The following is a 16,754-nucleotide window of genomic DNA, read 5'->3' on the forward strand; positions in this document are numbered from 1 at the left end:
ATCTCCTGAAAAATCAGCAAAAATGGTCCGTCACCCCCTCATGGGGTGGCTGAGCCCTCAGAGAGAAGAGGGGGAGCCAGGATGGAGGCACCCAGCCCACGTCCCAGCTGCCAGGTGGAATGGTAAAGAGTGTATAAATGTCCAGGAAGTCAGTCTGCCAGTAAATTGTGTAAAAACTGCCGGAGTGTGTGCAAACATGAGGTGCAATGCCACATCGAAGGGGAGGCAGCAGAAAAAAACTGGCTTGCTGGTCAAATGCAAAGCATCAAAGCAGCAGGGGTTATTTCTGGTAAAATGAAAAAGAAAAGGTAGAAACACTACAGTCTGAACGTGTGTTAAAATACAGTGCAAAAGCCCACAAGGCACAGCTGGGATCTTTAGGATGTAAACACACACCCACAACTCATTGCTGGCTGTTTCTCCAGCAGCGGGTGCAGCCGGCAGAACGGCAGCTCTGAGACAATCCCAGTCCCGCCGCCTTCCCGCCGGAGCGCCGCGGCCGCGCCATTCTTCCCGCCCTGCCAACCGCCAGCCGCAGGGCCCCCGGCAGGAATCGCTCTCCGCAGTGGATGAAAGGAGGACGTGGTGACTCAGCAGCGGCCGTGGAGGAATGCTGAGTCGCCCTTTGCTTCCCTCTCCATGAGCGGGAACAGGGAGAAAAAGGGGCTCTTCCCTTCTCCCCTTCTTCCCTTCTCCCAGAGAAGGGATTTTCATCCAGGTGGATGCGCTCACTATCAGCGTGGGCACAGAAGGTGGAAAACGCAGCCAACACGGCTGAATGAGGGTTGCATCCTCAGTGCAATGTTCAGCTGGGGCTTCGGTGCACTAATGAGGGAGCTAATGAGTCCCTTTGGCAGCATTTGCTGAGCAAAGGTGGATCCAGTGCTTTGAAACCCAAGACACGGGATGAGATCGGAGCCTGACACCTTTGGGGTGTGGAGGCTGCGGGGTTCCAACAACGTCATGGCCCCGTTGTTCAGCAGCGGGAGTTTTTGCCGCCACAGGCATGAGGAAGTGGCTCCTGCTCGTGGGGACGTGACAGTCGCTTCCCCCTGAGGACGAGGTGTTCAGGGCGTTGGTCACCCAAAACGCTGCAGAAAAGAGAAATGACCTGATTTGCAGGTGGGGAAACTGAGGCAGCGAGGGGCTTTGCTTTGCCTGCTCAGGGCTTGGCTCCGAGTTACTGGAAAGACCCGGATATCCCCCAAATCCACATTTCTATTGGCTGCCTTTATGCTGGTGAATGTCATTGCACAAAATGTGTAATCTTGACAAGATTCGGATAAATTCAATTAATAGTAGCTCTCAAAGCAGGGACTTTCTGTCCCCTGCATTGTGGTTCAGTACTGCTCACCCCAGGAACAGTTCCTGCTTAAAAAATAGTCATTTTATTGCAAAAAATGAATTATGCCTGGCCTTGCTTCCCACTGGCAGGGTTAATCCCGCTCCTGCACGGAGGGGACAGTGGGGACAGGACCAGGCAGTGGCGCTCCCCGAGCCGCAGGAGCTGCCTACGAGGCACGCAGCATGCGGCGGCGAGGGCGAAACAAGATTAATACAGCCAGGAGCCTCCAAAAGGGCTTTGCATTTGATGTGGGAGAGGAGAGAGATCAGAGTACGGAGGAGCCAGGATTAACATAAAATTACAAAACTTTCATTATGGGCTGAAGGGCCGTCCCGGGCTGTGTGCCCCCGTGGTGTGACCCGCTGGTGCCCTGGGCTGCGACAACGCGTGGGAACACCGTCGCCGGTGGCACTGCCCTCGCCTCTTCCCCAGATGCAGCCTATTCTGTCTCCCCTTGGGTCAGCTGGATAGAAAAGGCAATTAATCTTTAGCCAGATTAATCTTCAGAGAGAAAAACCAGGAGCTCTGAGCTGGCTGAGAAGTCCCCAGCTTTCCCTTCCAGGTGGGGTTAAAAGGGGGGAGCCTTGAAAGAGGGAGTCAGGATGCACAGACAGGGCACAGGATGCACCAGGGCACGTGCCCTGGCTGTTACTGTGGCCATGAACTTGAAGGGATGAGACAGGAACCAAATCCACCAACGGACTTTGCCTCCCTGGTAATGTCCCCAAGCCCCACTGGCTTTGCTTTGATCCTGACCTGCGTCCAGAGCATCACAATGTGCCATAGGGATGCGCAGTGCTCCCAGAAAAACGGGTCCATGTGGGACAAGGGTTGGCATTTGAGATTCTGCAGCTTCCCAGTCCTTCCCGTGCGGCACTGGGAAGGACCACACCAGCCTGGCTGCTCCAGGGAAAGGATGCGGCACAGCAGCAATTGCACTGAAACAGCACCCAAGCAATCGCCTAGCAGGGAATCCCTCAACGACCCTCTGCTCCTTGCAGGAAGGGGGTTCATGGGGATCAGCCCACAAAGGCTCGCCCCAAAAGTCCCCCCAAGCCCTCATCCATCGCAGACACAAGCTGTGCTCTCCCTCCCTCCGGCTTTATTTGCAGAGGGAATTAAGGTCCTGCTGGGAAAACCTCCCCTGTGCTCTGATAACTGCCTGCATTGCCAGCTCTAAATGGCTTTTTGTAAATGAATGACCAGGATTAACGAGGTTCCCCTCGTCACTGTTTACTTAGCACTCCGTCGGAGTGGGGGGAACAGGGCAGAGACCCCCTCCTCCAGCCAAGCCCCTTGGGACACCGAGGAGCTGGCACATACTGGGGACCAACCCAACGCATGGCCGAACCCTTCCTCTCCTCCCTGGAGCAGGAGCTGAAATTCCCAGCTGGGTTTGGGATGGGTGGGATGTGTGTGCCTGCACCCAGAGCGTTAGTCATGGGGACAGGAACTACAGGGCACTGTATTTCGTGAGCTGGGGCTGGGCTGGGGACGATAATTTTCTCTCTACGTTGCGTTGCTGGGGAAGGAAGGGGGTTGTTTGCCATGAGGGTCGGTGTCAGGCACGCATCCCCCCACGTGACAGGGACGGGGAGGCCGTGCAGGGCTGCAGCTGGCCCCGTCCCCCCGGCAGGAATGTGCTTGGTGACCCCAGGGTGGGCGAGGAGCTGCTCGGCAAGGCCACAGAGCCCACCGAGGGGTGCAGGTCCAACGAGCCCAATGCAGAGGAGACCTTCCTCTGCCATCTCTCTCTGCCTGCAGTGGGGCACGGGGGTCCTGCCTTCGCCTGCTGCACTCCCGGGGGCTGGAGCCGCCACAGCCGCCTTGCCACTGCACAGCTCCGACCTTTGGATGTTTGCACATTCCTGCCTGTTAATGTGTCTCGTAAGGAAAAACCACTGGGATGGAGCGTTACTCCCCCAGCACCTGCAATTCTGCTCTCCCCATTCCCTGAATGGGAATTGTCACCGACCCCATGCCGGGTGGGAGCACTCACTCCCCAAAGGAGCAAACCCAAAACCCCGGCTCACACTCAGACAGCGATGCCTCTGCTGGGTGCGATGGGCATCCCACCCCTCGACACGAGTGAGCCCAAAATGCTTGGAACCCCCAGAACAAATGGCAATCGCCTCTCCCAGCTGGGCACAGGGAAAAGGAGCGCCGTTTCAGAGCGTAGCCACACTTCCCTCGGCTGCCAGGCTGGCATGCTGCCCGCCAGCGTGACGCCAGGCCAAATTCTTTGCGATTTCTAGGTCAACACCCGCCGCTCGTAATGCCCCCGATCCCTCCTGTTGCCCGCGCTGGCCTCCAGCCCCACACGCAGGATGGGAGCATCCTGGGGGCTCCGCACCCAATGTCCCCATGCCACCCAGCCTGGCCAGCACCATCCATAACTCCCAGCTATTCGGGGCTTATGCCCACGTTGCCCTGACTTGGGCCATTCTCCAAATACACCTGCTGGCCCTCGCGCTGCCATTAATTCCCAGCTCTGCCCGCACCAGCACCCATGGGTGGGCTGTGTCCGCAGGGTGCAGAGCCCACAGCCTGCCCCTGCTGGTACCTTTTTTTGGGGGTTTAAGACCCATCCCCTGGAGTCAAACACCCAAAGAGGGTGTTTGCTTTGGGTTTCTAAAGTGAGTTTCTCACTGTCCTGATGGAAGTGGAAAAAAAAAAAAAAAAAACCTCAGGAGGTGGGATGGCCCTAACGCTCCAAACCTGGAAATAAATCACCTCAAAAAAAAACAGCCTTTGTAAAGAAATCCCCGTGGCCCCGGTGCTTGTTTGCAGACCAGCCAAGTTTCGACCTCGGCATGACGCGGTTTCCCAAAGAAGGAGGCGGTGTTGGCGCTGCTCCGACAGCTCAGCCCCTCCACGGCAGGAGCTGGATGTGTCCCCCCCTGCCCATGGAGGCCACTTTCCACGGCATGGGCTGGGCTGGAGGAGCAGGAGCCCTGCAGGGGCTGCAGCCCCTGACCCAGGCATGCACTCGGGAGATGGCAAGGAGGAGGAGGAGAAGGGGCAATATGCTGAGCATCTCCTCGTGATGGCATTTATGCAGGGGCCATTGCATTGTAGCTCGGGCAAGCGGCCACCAGCGCTCCCCTGCAGCAGGGCAAGCCCTGACCTGCCAGTGCATTGTGCCGGCTGCGCCACCGGGAACGGCCGTTGGCAATGGCCCACTGACCCGTCCCGGGGCTCCCTGGGGCGCGGAGGCAGGCAGGGAGCTTTGCCGGATGGGCTCCCCAGTGCCAGAGAGTGCACCCCCTGTGCACAGACAAAAAACACAGCCAAAAACACGAGGGTGCAGGTGTAGAATCATAGAAGTGCTGCTTAGATAATCAGGTTCTGGTCCACGTCAGAGTACTGCCTTGTCCTGCCTCAGTTTCCCCATCAGATAAAATTACAGAATGGTTTGGGTTGGAAGGGACCTCAAAGGTCACCCAGTGCCACCCCCTGCCCTGGGCAGGGACACCTCCCACCAGCCCAGGTTGCTCCAAGCCCCGTCCAGCCTGGCCTTGAACCCCTCCAGGGATGGGGCAGCCACAGCTTCTCTGGGCAACCTGGGCCAGGGGCTCACCACACTCAGAGTAAAGAATTTCTTCCTAATGTCTAATCTAAATCTCCCCTCCTTCAGTTTAAAACCATTACCTCTTACCCTATTGCTGCACTCCCTGATCCAGCGTCCCTCCCCAGCTTTCCTGTAGGCCCTTGGGTACCTTGGATGCTGTAAGCCATCCAAGCTGTGTGAATGCCACAGGTCCCACTGGGCTCTGCTAGGAAGTGCAAGGTTGGAGCTGGAAAAGCAGAAAAGGGTCTTTGTCCCCTCTCTGTTTTCAGAGCCACCTTTCCCAGAGCCCCCACAACCCTGCAGAAAGGTGTTTGCATCCAGCCTGATCTCTTCAGGCAAAGATATTGGAGTCCAGCCCCAGGGTCTGTCACAGGCTGTCTGGGGTTTGCTATGGCAGCTTTATTCCGTCTAAAAATCAGTGTCGCAGGGGCAGAGAGTCCCTGAGCCATCCCCAAGCTCTACCCCTCATCGCAGGCCTGGGGGCCAGGCTGCCCAGATGCCATTCCTGTCCCCCGCAGAGATCTGTTGTACCTGGGATGGAGCTCCCTGCCCAAGTGCAGTTCCCATGGGATTTCTCATCCATGTGAACTCCTGGATGCACGTTTGGAAACCTGTTTTTTCCCAAACTTTGGAGGTTCATTCATTGCTATGCAAGGCAAGTCCATTCCCTACCCTCCTCCATCCTGTCTCCCCCTTCTCCCCCCCACCACTGTCCCAGTCTGGGATGTTAAAATGGGCTGAATTTTTCACGATGAGGGGGGGAAAAAAAATTAAAAAAAAAAAAAAAAGGGAAATCTGGGGGTGGAGGGAGAACCCGTGAGCTGTGACCTCCTCCAAAACGCACAGCACCAAATCCACACAAGGAAAACAAAAGGCAGCGAGATTAGCATTTCCAAACAGAGCAGAGATGGCCCCAATCTTTGAGCTGTTTATTCTAGGCGTTGATTTTCAATATTTAGGATGATTAGCAAGTGAAAGCCGGCTGTTGCCAGAATGGCTCCGTGCCAGCCCCACACTCAATGGAAGGGAAAGAAAGACACGGCAAGAAAAGGAGAGAAAAGAAGGGCTTATGTGTATATTTTTTCCCCCCTCTGCGAACGGGAGATTGGTTTGAGGTGTCAATGTTTGCCCATCAGGGAGGCATGATGGATGAGGGGACGGCTGGAGGAATAGCAGAAATAAATAATAAAGGAATAATTGCCATGTGCTTAATAACTGGCAGGGGAAGGACCCGGCTGGGGCTGCGATGGCTGAGTTTGCAGGGAGTTTTTAGAGTTGGGTGCTTCCCCGGCCCGCTTTGGTGGGTGCCAGTGGTGGGATGCCCCAAAAACCACAGCCAGATCAGGGCTGCAGTGATTTGGGTTTTCAGTGCACGATGCTTTGCCCACGCATAGAACAAGGGCAGTGCCACCAGCTCGAGGGTCCCCAACCCATCGCCACCCCTGTACTGGGTGAGCTGGAGCAGCTCGCAGGGCTGGACCAGCCCCAGCCACGGGTTGTAAGCCACCCTGCTGCCATTGGCAAGCCCGGGCAGGCCCGGTGCTGCCAGGTCCCGACCTTCCTCCTGGCACTAGGCTTTGCCCCAAGCACACCCGGGCTTTGTGCGGGCAGCGGCATGGTGTCCTCCCTCTCCATGATGCTCCCACCCCAGAACACCCCCACTTGCACACCTCCTCCTGGCTGCTGCTTAAAAAAAATAACCCACCACCACCAAACCATCTCATTGAAAGGAGGGAAAAAAAAAAAAATCACGTCCAAGTTGGTTTTGTTGCTTTCAGAAGCTGAACAAAACGAGGTTGTTTCAGGCCTTGCCTGGTGCCTCCTTTATATTCATCCTTTCTCACTTTAAAACCCTCGACTGGCTCCGGCGGGCTGGAATATTTTTTCCTGGCAAGGTAGTTTTTTTTCAGTCCCCTGGCAGGGTCGGGGTGCTGGGGGCTCCTCTCTTTCCAGGGGGTTTAAAAACAGAAACTATGCAGTGGTGCCTGGCAAAACAAAATAAAGCGGCGAACAGAAGGGGTTGCCAGCTTTTTGCAGCCCTGCCAGTGTCACCGCTACTGGGGGGAAGCGGAGAGAAGCCAGGACAGGGGCTCCCCTTTACTTTTGGGAGTTCATGATCCTCGAGGTCAGAGGAGAGCCCAGATCTGCCTCCAAAAGCCCCCCTAGACACACCAAAGCTGTCCCCCACAGGGATAACCCTACCTCATCCAAGGGCTGCATCCTGCCCTCCCAGCACAAGGCACTCACAAGCCAAGGCCAGCCCCTGCAGGGAGCCCAGCCTTTATTTTGGACTGAGATTGGCCGGATTGGGAGCAGCTGTGACCACTGCAAAGCAAAGGGGCAGCTCTGGGGCTGACTGCTGCGGTGCCTGCCGATAATGGGATCCAGTAGATCACCAGAGAGGTGACAGAGTAGTCCTCATGTGCTATGGAGATGAGAAGGGCTAGGTCCCCAGTGCAAGAGGGGTGGGACATCCTGGAGTGGGTCCATCTGAAGCATCGAGCTGGACAAGTCCCAGGCAGGGTCTGGAGGGGGATCGCTATCCCTGGAGATGCTCAGATGTGACGGGGGGCTGGGTAGCCACAAAACAGGGGTCAAACCACCATTTTTCAGCATCCCCTTCCAGCCCGCTTCTCCCACCATACCAAGTGGCATCATTGCCCCACAGCCTGGCCCCAGCCCCTCACATCCCCGAGCCAACCTGTCCTCCCCATAGGGTTCCCCAAACCCGCTGTCCCCAGACCCGCTGCCCCCCCACCCTGCCTGCGCCAGCAGCTGAGCCTACGCCGCTTTTCCTCCCTGCCTTGGCAGAGCCCAACTGCTCCTAGGCGTAATTGGCCTCGCGAGGGCTCGGCTGTTTCTGCGGCTTCTGTGCAGCTCCTCTCGCCGCCCTGCACCCAGGAGGGCTCCAAAGCCACTTGTGTTTCTTACAGGGACAGGTGGGGACATGGCATAAGCAGAGGGATAGTCCCAGGCACTCACACCATGTCATAGAATGATTAGAGTTGGAAGGGACCTTAAAGATCAACTAGTCCCAACCCCCTGCCCTGGGCAGGGACACCTCCCATTAGAACAGGTTGCTCAAAGCCCCGTCCAGCCTGGGCTTGAACACTTGTCACCCTCAGGGGCTCCCTGCTGGAGCAGGGAAGGATGCTCCAGGGGTTGAGACCAGCTTCCAGGACTTAGGATACCAGGCGCAGTCACCTTTGAGCCGCAGAGGTGATTTGTAACCACTGCTACACAGGTGGTGGTTCGTGCCTCAGTTTCCCCACGGGAACTGCTGTGCCATGGCAGAGAGGAATGGTAGCACCCATGTACCAGGGCTGGGTGTACACCCAGGGCTGGGCTGGTGAGGTGTCCCCTCCCTCCAGGCGAGAGGGGCAGACAGAGCCAGGCGGTGCTGGAGGCAAACAAGGAGGCAAAAGGGGTTTTTTTCTTCTCCATTTTTTTTCTTTTTTTTTTTTTTTAATTTGTAAATAACTTTCCATGAAAAAGGTTAAATTGCACACATATCTCTGCAGTTCTTCAGCATCAGTGTAGAGGCCCCCAAACAGGAAAATATAACAAAAACAACAAATAAAAAGAGGCATCAGCAATACAGTTATAAACATCTAGGTTGATCCCCAAAGCTCCCCAGAGACATGGCCCTCGCTCCCTGGCCCTGGGACACCAGCCCCAGCCATGCGGTGACAGCCCAGGGGACTTCAGACGCTGGCACCTGGGCAAAGCAGTGGCCCCAGCTCTGCTGCTTGCATGAGCTGAAGATGTTGGTTCTCAGCCTGCCCCATGCTTTACTGGGGAAATGCGGGACTTGTGCTCCCACCTCCACAGCTCCAACCCTCTCACCAAATTTGGGTGCAAATTACTCCATGGGTAATTGATATTATTCTTTTTAAAGGCTTGTTTATTGATTCTTACACTACAACTATACTCTCGCTAAATTATATTGCTCACATTAAAAGTCCTAAGTGCTTTTGTAACCAAAAAAGAAACTCTTTACAATCTTCCATTTTTCGGCAAGTCTAAGACACACCACTAAAGTTACAGCTTCTACTTACTCCTACCTAATGGCTACTCTATCTCTAATAACCTACAGCGAAGGAGAGGTGAAGAATCCAGATCTTGAGAGCTTCAAGTCAAGTTTCGGCAGAGTTTGGCCCCGCTCCTGAAACGTTTCTGGGCTACTTTGCAGAGATCCTGCCACGCTCTCGCTACGTACTGAGCCAAAGGGCCAAAGCTTCAGTTTCTGTCAGTGCTGGTGGCTCTCCTGGCTAACGAGCTGCTCCTGGCTGGATGGGACTCCTTCTCCGCTGCTGTCCCCCGAGCCTGTTGCGCGTATAGTCTTTGGCTTGAGCTCCTGGATGGAGCCTGAATGTGGATTTCTTTCTTCCTCAGTCCCACCTGGGAGCATTCGACGTGGAGTGACCTGATCGCCACCAGCTCATGGCCATGCCACAGTGTTTTCCTCTCCAAAATCACATCTTTAATCAGGGTTGCCCTGGCAGCCACTTGGAGCCTGATGGATGAGCAAAAGAAGTAGAGAGCAACAGCCTCAGACCAAAAGAAAACAAAACAAAACAAAACAGAGAAGGACTATGTCAGCTGGTGAAAGACAGAGAGGGTTTATGGTGGTCTAGACCCTTCGGCAACTGCAATGAGGATTCTGAGTACAAAAAAAATACAAAAGCCAGTTCTGAGAGTGCCCTGGTCCCTGCTGCTCCTCTTCTGCCAGGGCCAGTTCCTGGATCCTTAACGAAACCTGTTGCTGCTGCTGCAGGAATACTCCCTCGCGTGGTCTTGGTTTACAGAACAATGAACACAAGCCTTTAAACAGTGAAAATATAAAACAACTCCCAAACTGCATTTCCCCTATCCCCCCACTATTAAGAAATTCTAGTGCTAAAAATATAGGTTTCTTTGAATATATCATATATAATAGATTATATAAAAACATCTAAAGAGGCAGATGCTGAATTTATAAACCTTTTCTTCATCCCTAGGCACAAGTCAGGAGGGAGGTTGAACTCAGAGAATCCAGAAGGGACCTCTATTTGCTTGCTAGCTAATTATCACACTATGCCTACCAACTAACCTAGACAGAACAAGGAAAGAGAGAGAGAGAAATGGAGAGACGAAGGGGTGAGGAAATTGCACTTAGTCTATCGAGTCCTAAGCCACCAGGAATCTGATGTCTTGGATGGGATTTAGCAGGTGCTCTCCTTTAGCCCTGAAAGAACATATGCCATGTCCATTTCCATGGAAAAAAAAAATTATGATAGTTCACATTTCTTCCTTTAAAAGTAAAAAAATAAGTAGTGTTATATTTCTTCTCATAAGGAAACTCATGGAATTCTGATGTATCCTCTAATGATATATCAAGCAGTGCCTGTGGTGGTGTTTTTTTCTCCCCCCAGTGTTTCTGTGAATAATCTTACGATGAAGCCGGCAAAAGTCGCTGTGGATGTCTCTGTCTCTAGAAAATCTTGTAAGTCCCTTGTAAGTCCAAGCAGCATGGGGGGGAGCATCCTACTAAAGTCTGTGTGGCCTTTGAATGGTGACTGGCATCTTATAAGAGTGACGCCAAACTGCCCCAGTCGCTCATGTCTGCTGGCAAAGAGGCGTCATTGAGTTCAAACAACTGCTCCACGTTGACGGAGTTGGAGAGGTAATCGTTTGTGCCTTCGTCCCAGGCATGCTGCAGGAAAGAAGTGGCCATGAGGGTTTCGTCAAAGTCCAGGTTGTTCTGGTTGGATTCAGAGAGGACCTGCTCCTGCTCCTGGGGACAGTCGATGTGGTGCCCGTGTACTGTCAAGTCCAGGTCACGTGTCACGGGGCTGATGGGAGGCGTGAGCTCCAGATCCTCAAAAGTGGAGAAGTCTCCGTTCAGGTTGGTGTTGAAGATGGCTTCCCAGTCAAAGTCACCTTTCAGCGATCCCAGCTCGGTCTGCTCTTCCTGGGTCAGCAAGGCAGAGTTGGAAAGCCGAGACACCTTGGCCGTTCGGTTGGGTGAGGGCTGCTTGCGCTTCTGCCCTGCTTTGCCATCCACTGGATTCCAGTTCTGGTCACTGGTGACTTCTTCAAACTCTTTCAGCAGCTGCTGTGACTCTGTGTTGACGTTGAGGATGTTATTGGAGGTACAAGCCAAAGAGGACGGGCTGGTGACACACCGTGCTTCTTGCTGGGCTGTTTTGGTGAAGGCCGGGTGGATCTGCACTGGGGGCATCTTCCGCTTTTTGAAGGCACCATTCTTGAGACGGTCGGCGTATTGGGGGTCAAGCTTCCAAAACCCACCTTTCCCTGGCTCACCCTTCTCCCGGGGCACCTTGATGAAGCACTTGTTCAAGGAGAGGTTGTGCCGGATAGAGTTCTAGACCCAAAAGAGAAAAAAAAAAAAAAAAAAAAAAAAAAAAAAAGAAAAACAAGGCTGAATGTTTGTCTGCTGCCGCAGCACCTACCTGCGTGGGGAGGCTGGTGGGAACCACGTTTTCAGCAAGGATCTTTGTGAAAAAGAAAGCAGAAACAGCAACATGAAGACATCCCGGGCTACGTGCCCAGCAGAAACTCCCCCGCCCCAAGTCACCAGCAGAGTTCTCTTGCCTCCTGTCTAATCCAGCCAGAGGTGGCAGGAGCCAAGGGGTTCAAGCTAGGACTTGCCAACCAACGGGAATCTTTGGGGCAACTCTCCTTGGCTGTAAATTGGGGCCATGGGGCCTTGGATCATACGAAGCACTGGGAGAAACCGGCCAGACTTGCCCTTGCCATGAAGCTAAGGAGGAAGTCAGGCCCTCCTTCATGGCTAAGGAGGACAAGGAGGGTCTTTACACCAATGTGCCACGGCCCTGTTACAAGTGGCAACACACGGCAGCACCGTGGAGGACAGCATCATCAGGACCCTCCTCACATCCCCCAGTCCATCTGTGCCTATTGCTAGGGGTGAGGGGAAAATATTTGGCCAAAAAATAGGCACCATGCCTCCCCGCGGCCAGGCTGACACAAACCAGGCGGGCAAAACCCAAGAGACACATGGGCTGCCCCACTGCAGCCCTGTGTGTCCTCAGAGGTGCCTCCTGGCCTGGGGAAACTTGGGGTGAAATCACTGCATCTTCATCAACCACCACTCAAATGAGCTGGGGGGGGAAGGGGAAAAAAAGAAAAAGAGGAGTTTCTGCTCCCGTCGAGCTGTTCTGAAACCCTGAATGTGCCTGGAGTGATGTGAATAATCAGAAAGGAAACTCAGTTATTGGGTAAATAACCCGGCGTTGGACTCCACAAAGCCAAGACTGTATTAAGAGATTGGATATGGTAGAGGTTTTTTTTTTTTTTAATGTTGCCTGGATATCTTTATGCTTATTCATCCATAATCTGTAGTGCCGAATAGGAAAAACAAGGCTTGAATGCTTAGAGCTGTTGAAAAACACGCGCGCACACACACACATACACACACAACAAAACCCTCCTCTGGGCTGAAGCTCCTTGGGTGTGTTGGCTCCTCTCCAAAGCACTCAGCTCCCACAGGAATATATCCATCTCCCCCCGGAGTACGGGTGGCATGACCTTTCCAGGCTGTCTTCACGTACGGGAATCGGGATAGGGGATGAGAACACAACCTCGAAAAGAAAGAAAGAAAGAAAAAAAAAAAGAAAGGAAAAAAGAAAAGAAAAAAAAAAGAAACAGAAAAAGGAAAAAAAGAAAGGAAAAAAGAAAAAGAAAAAGAAGAAGAAAGAAGCAGCAGGAACACAGATATCTCTGCAAACAATCCAGGCTGTGGTAACTCCAAATTTACAGTTTAACAAAGTTTTACAAGGGTCAGAGACTTGCAAGCTGAATTCTCTGCTCCCCGTCTCCCCTCCCCATCCCAAACTTCATTCAGCACGGGCTGCCCTCCATTATTACCCGGCCGGTTAACATATTTATCATTCCTGTCTGCAACAATCCCGTGAACCCCCTGCATCTCTGCAGAGAGGGATTGAAAACCTTCTTTCTTTTTTTAATAAACACATTTAATTAAAAACGTGGTGATTATCCAGCTGTGAGCTCGCAGGAGAAAGTCAACACGCTGGCACACAGCTCCTCCTCCCGAATCGCTCCTGTGGGTCCCCCCCAGCACAGGGGAGGCTGGGGGACCCAGGTTGCCCTGGAGGGGGATGAGGGGGTTCCCTTCCCTGTGATGGACTTCAAGAGCTGCTGGAGACCCACCTGCCCAGGGAGAAGATGGGGAATGCCTGGGCAGGGTGTTGCCCAGCCCTGCCTGGGTGGACACTGCCGTCGGGATCGCTGGCACACTGCGGATTTGGGCTGGGAATAACCCGAGCCACCCAATAACCTCCTGCCCTGCTACATCCTAGAAAGCCTCACATACCGGAGGTCCCCTTGCTTGATGGAGGAGGGCAGTGAGCCAAGGTGGCTGGGAAAAGCCCCTGTGCTTCAGGCTGTCCTCACAGCTGGTGAGCCTGAGGGCTGTCCCCTACCCCCCAGGGACACGCTCGTGCTAGCTGGGGACAGCAGCCCTAATTGACCTCTCTTGGGCTTCCCTCTAAGGCCTCACCAGCTCATCACAGCGATGGAGCCTCCTTCGCTTGTCCAAGGGGACGGGAGACCTGCCCTCTGCCCTGCTTGGAAAGCAGCAGCATTTCTGCTCTGCACCTCCCCAACGAGGGATTTGTCCAACAAGTGGCATCTCCCTGGCGGTCCTCTCCATCCGTCTCCTATGCCTGGTCCTCAGCACCAGTAGACATACCGTAGAGATCAGTAGAAATACTCGACCTGGCCGTTTCATGTGTGCTCAGCCCTGAGGGATGCAGGACTCCACAAGAGCTCCAGAAAGGTGAAGCCAGGGATAAAGACACCTTCTCCCCAGAACCAAGAGCCGCAGAAACCATCAGACCAACAGGTAACTCCCTGCTCCCAAAATGGCCCTGGGGTCTCCCCCATAATGGCTTCTTCCCTCTGCCACCCTCGAGGCCGTGGCATTTCTGCACACCCCAGCTCTTTCCTGTTACAGCCCTTCCCCACCGGTGACGGTGCCACTTTCCTCCCAGTGGGATCCAGCATCCCTGTGGGACCTTGCCTTACAAGGTGGAGGCTGTGGAAAGCCCTCCCCAGCCCTGTGGGGAGAGGGGACAAGGCAAGAGGTGTCCAAATCTCCTACCTGCCAGGTGGGATCAGCATGTCGGAAGTAGCAGAAGTTGTCGGTAATCCACTTGTAGATGGCGGCGAGGGTGATTTTGGGCTTCTTGCTGGCTTCCATCGCCATGCAGATGAGGGTGGCGTAGGAATAAGGCGGCTTGATGTGCGGGTTGGTCTTGTAGTCGATGTCCTCAGTGAGCTGAGGGTGCATGGCCACGGAGTGGTGTGCCGTCCTCGAGGTGGAAGAGGAGATGGGCTTGCAGGGAGTGTGGGGCATGCCCATGCACGCCGGGTCGGCGGCCAGGGGCGAGCACGGGGCGGCAAAGCTGGGGATCCTGTGACAGTCGTGAGGGTCCGGGCCGCTGGGGCAGTAGGAGGACTTGCCCATGCTGGCGTTGATGATTGAGAAGTCCTGCAGCCACATGAGGCTGGTCAGGCTGTCGTCCAGTTCCGAGTACCTCATGCTGCCTGTCTGCCTTCTGTCCTTCGCTGCCTGCAGGCAGCTCGGCCACCCCTCAGCCATGCCTTGGCGCAGCAGCAGCTCTTGCGGGGTACGCGTCAAGGGGAAGGAGGGGGACGGGGCAGATCCTGCAACAACAGGGAGATGGTTGAGCCTTCCTGAGACACAGCCGCTCTCCAGCACCGGAGCAGGGCTGGGCCTGGGTGCTCCCAGTGCCTCTGGGTGACCCATCCCTGGGGTGCCGCACATCGGAGCCCGAGTGCCACCCCCGGGGTGCTTTAGCAGCCCTGAATCTCAGGGAAATTCCCTCAAACCCCTACACCCCAGTGTCACCCAAACCCTGCAGGACCAGTGTTGCCCAGCAAGCCTTCAGCTGAAGGAAGAATTAAAAAAATACAATAAAAAAACCCTCAAAAACCCAAAATTCATCCCACAAAGCGAGGATGTTTCTCCCACCCACTGCTAGTTGGACAAAAATCTCAGAATCCAACACCACCTCGACAAAATATGTTAAAGTTCCCCCCCGCACTACCAGCTTCTCTGGGTTTCATGCTCTTTCTGCTCCTCCCTTCACCCAGCACCCCTAAAACAACCCGGAGTTGGGGGGGGCACAGACCCACCCTCACTCCGTGCCGGTGAATTCAGCCTTCGGTTATTCCCGGGGCTGGGGACGCGGCTTCTTGGCTTTGCTGCTGGGGCTGTAAACCCTATATCCCGTAGTTTTTTTTTGGGGGGGCGAAGAGAGAGGTCCCCCTCCAATCCCCCCCAGAGTCCGAGGAGCCCTGCGCCGAGTGCCCCAAGCCCCGCACCGGCGGCTGCACCGGGGGTTCCACCGTTTGAAAGATGCCGGGGCTCAACAGTCGCGCGGGGGGGGGGGGGGGGGGGGAGCGGGGCTGATCCACCTGCCCCGCTCCCACAAAACAAGCTTTTCCCCCCCCAAAAAAATAAGGCACAGGGGTAGCGACAGCTCGTTCAGATGCCTGGTCCCCGGTGTCACCACCCAGCGCCCGTGGCCGCAGCGAGGGACATCCCAGAAACGCTCGGGAAGCTGGGGTGGGGGTGGGGGGGCAGGGGGAATAAAAAGAGTAAAAATAACAATAAAAATAACAATAAACGCCACCCCCGTGCAAACCTGCCGCCCCTGACAGCCCAAGCAAGCCGAGCTCCCGGCGGTTCTGCGTCCCGCGGTCCTGTCCAGTCGCCCCCCCACCGGCGACCCCCCCCGCTCCCCGCTGCTTTCCGCCACCGCCGCCGTCCCTTACCCCGTCCCGGCGACGTCCCCAAACTCCCAAAGTTCACGAGAGAGCAAGAAGCTTCTGGAAAAAAACGGGGGGGGGCGCGGGGCAAGAAAAAAAAAAAAGGGGAATAAAAAAAAAAAAAAGGAAAAAAAAAAAAAAGCCGAAAAGGCCTGGCACTGGAGATAGCGGGGCTGGGGGGGATTGGTGCTCTCCCCCCTCCGGGCGAGGGATGGCCCCGGTGCCAGGCCCTGCCCGCCGAGCCGCCGTGATTTGCCGGCCGCCCGGGGGCCGCTATTAAGTAGCTGCTCCGAGAGGCTTCACGCGTTGCCACGGCAACGCTCCGCCCCGTAAACAGCTTCCGGGCCTGCCATTGGTCCTCCCGTTGCCATGGGGAATGGGCGGGTACCTGCCAGTTTGGGCCGAGACCTGGCCATTTGGGGACGGACCCCCCGGCGTGGGGATGGGGGCGGCTGAAGGTGTTGGACGGGCGGGGTTGTGGTACCCGGGTGGACCCCGCCGTACCCCACGCCCGGGGACAAACCCAGCCCCAGCAAACCCCAAAACCTGTGTCCTGCTCCCCACCCCGGGCTCGCACAGGGGCAACCCCAGCCCTTTCCTCCTACCTGTGACCCCCCCCAAACTCCACTTTGGACCCTTGAGGAGCCCACAGCAATTAGGGCAAAGCACGAGGAGGCAGGAGGGGCTGGTAGACCCCCAGATCAAAGAGTGGGGTCTGCCTTTATGTAATTAAAAGCATCAGAGCCCTGTGCCCCTGTAAGAAATCCCTGACACCCCCCCACTGCCAGCCCAAGGGATTTAACAGAGAGCAGTGAGGGACCCCCTCACACTCCCTGACCAAGGGGGCTGAGAGCAGCTGTGAAACCCAAGGGAAGCCTGTTTGCTTTCACCCCACGGCGCAGAGGGGGGGCTTTGGGGTGCCTCGGGGAGGTTTAAACACCGAGCACTCCTCCTGTGCCTGCCCCACGGGGGAAGGACATTTGAGAGAAAGGGGCA

The 16,754-nt window shown here is 55.3% G+C and overlaps 1 protein-coding gene across 2 annotated transcripts; it reads right to left on the reverse strand.

Annotated features, from left to right (window-relative positions):
- Positions 1–8,435: 8,435 nt before the first annotated feature.
- On the reverse strand, positions 8,436–15,819 carry FOXJ1 (forkhead box J1). 2 transcript variants are annotated; one of them, XM_063352466.1, is made up of 3 exons: positions 15,765–15,819; positions 14,065–14,630; positions 8,436–11,283 (listed from the first exon to the last, which is right to left on the reverse strand). In XM_063352466.1, the coding sequence occupies exons 2-3, from the start codon at positions 14,563–14,565 to the stop codon at positions 10,483–10,485; spliced, it is 1,302 nt and encodes a 433-aa protein (XP_063208536.1). In that variant the 5' UTR covers positions 14,566–14,630; positions 15,765–15,819; the 3' UTR covers positions 8,436–10,482. The 2 variants fall into 2 exon arrangements, with proteins under 2 accessions (XP_063208536.1, XP_063208537.1); XM_063352467.1 differs by lacking the exon at positions 15,765–15,819 and adding an exon at positions 15,123–15,214.
- Positions 15,820–16,754: the final 935 nt, after the last annotated feature.

Source organism: Chroicocephalus ridibundus, chromosome 14, assembly GCF_963924245.1.
Source record: "Chroicocephalus ridibundus chromosome 14, bChrRid1.1, whole genome shotgun sequence".
In the NCBI taxonomy this organism is placed as follows: domain Eukaryota; kingdom Metazoa; phylum Chordata; class Aves; order Charadriiformes; family Laridae; genus Chroicocephalus; species Chroicocephalus ridibundus.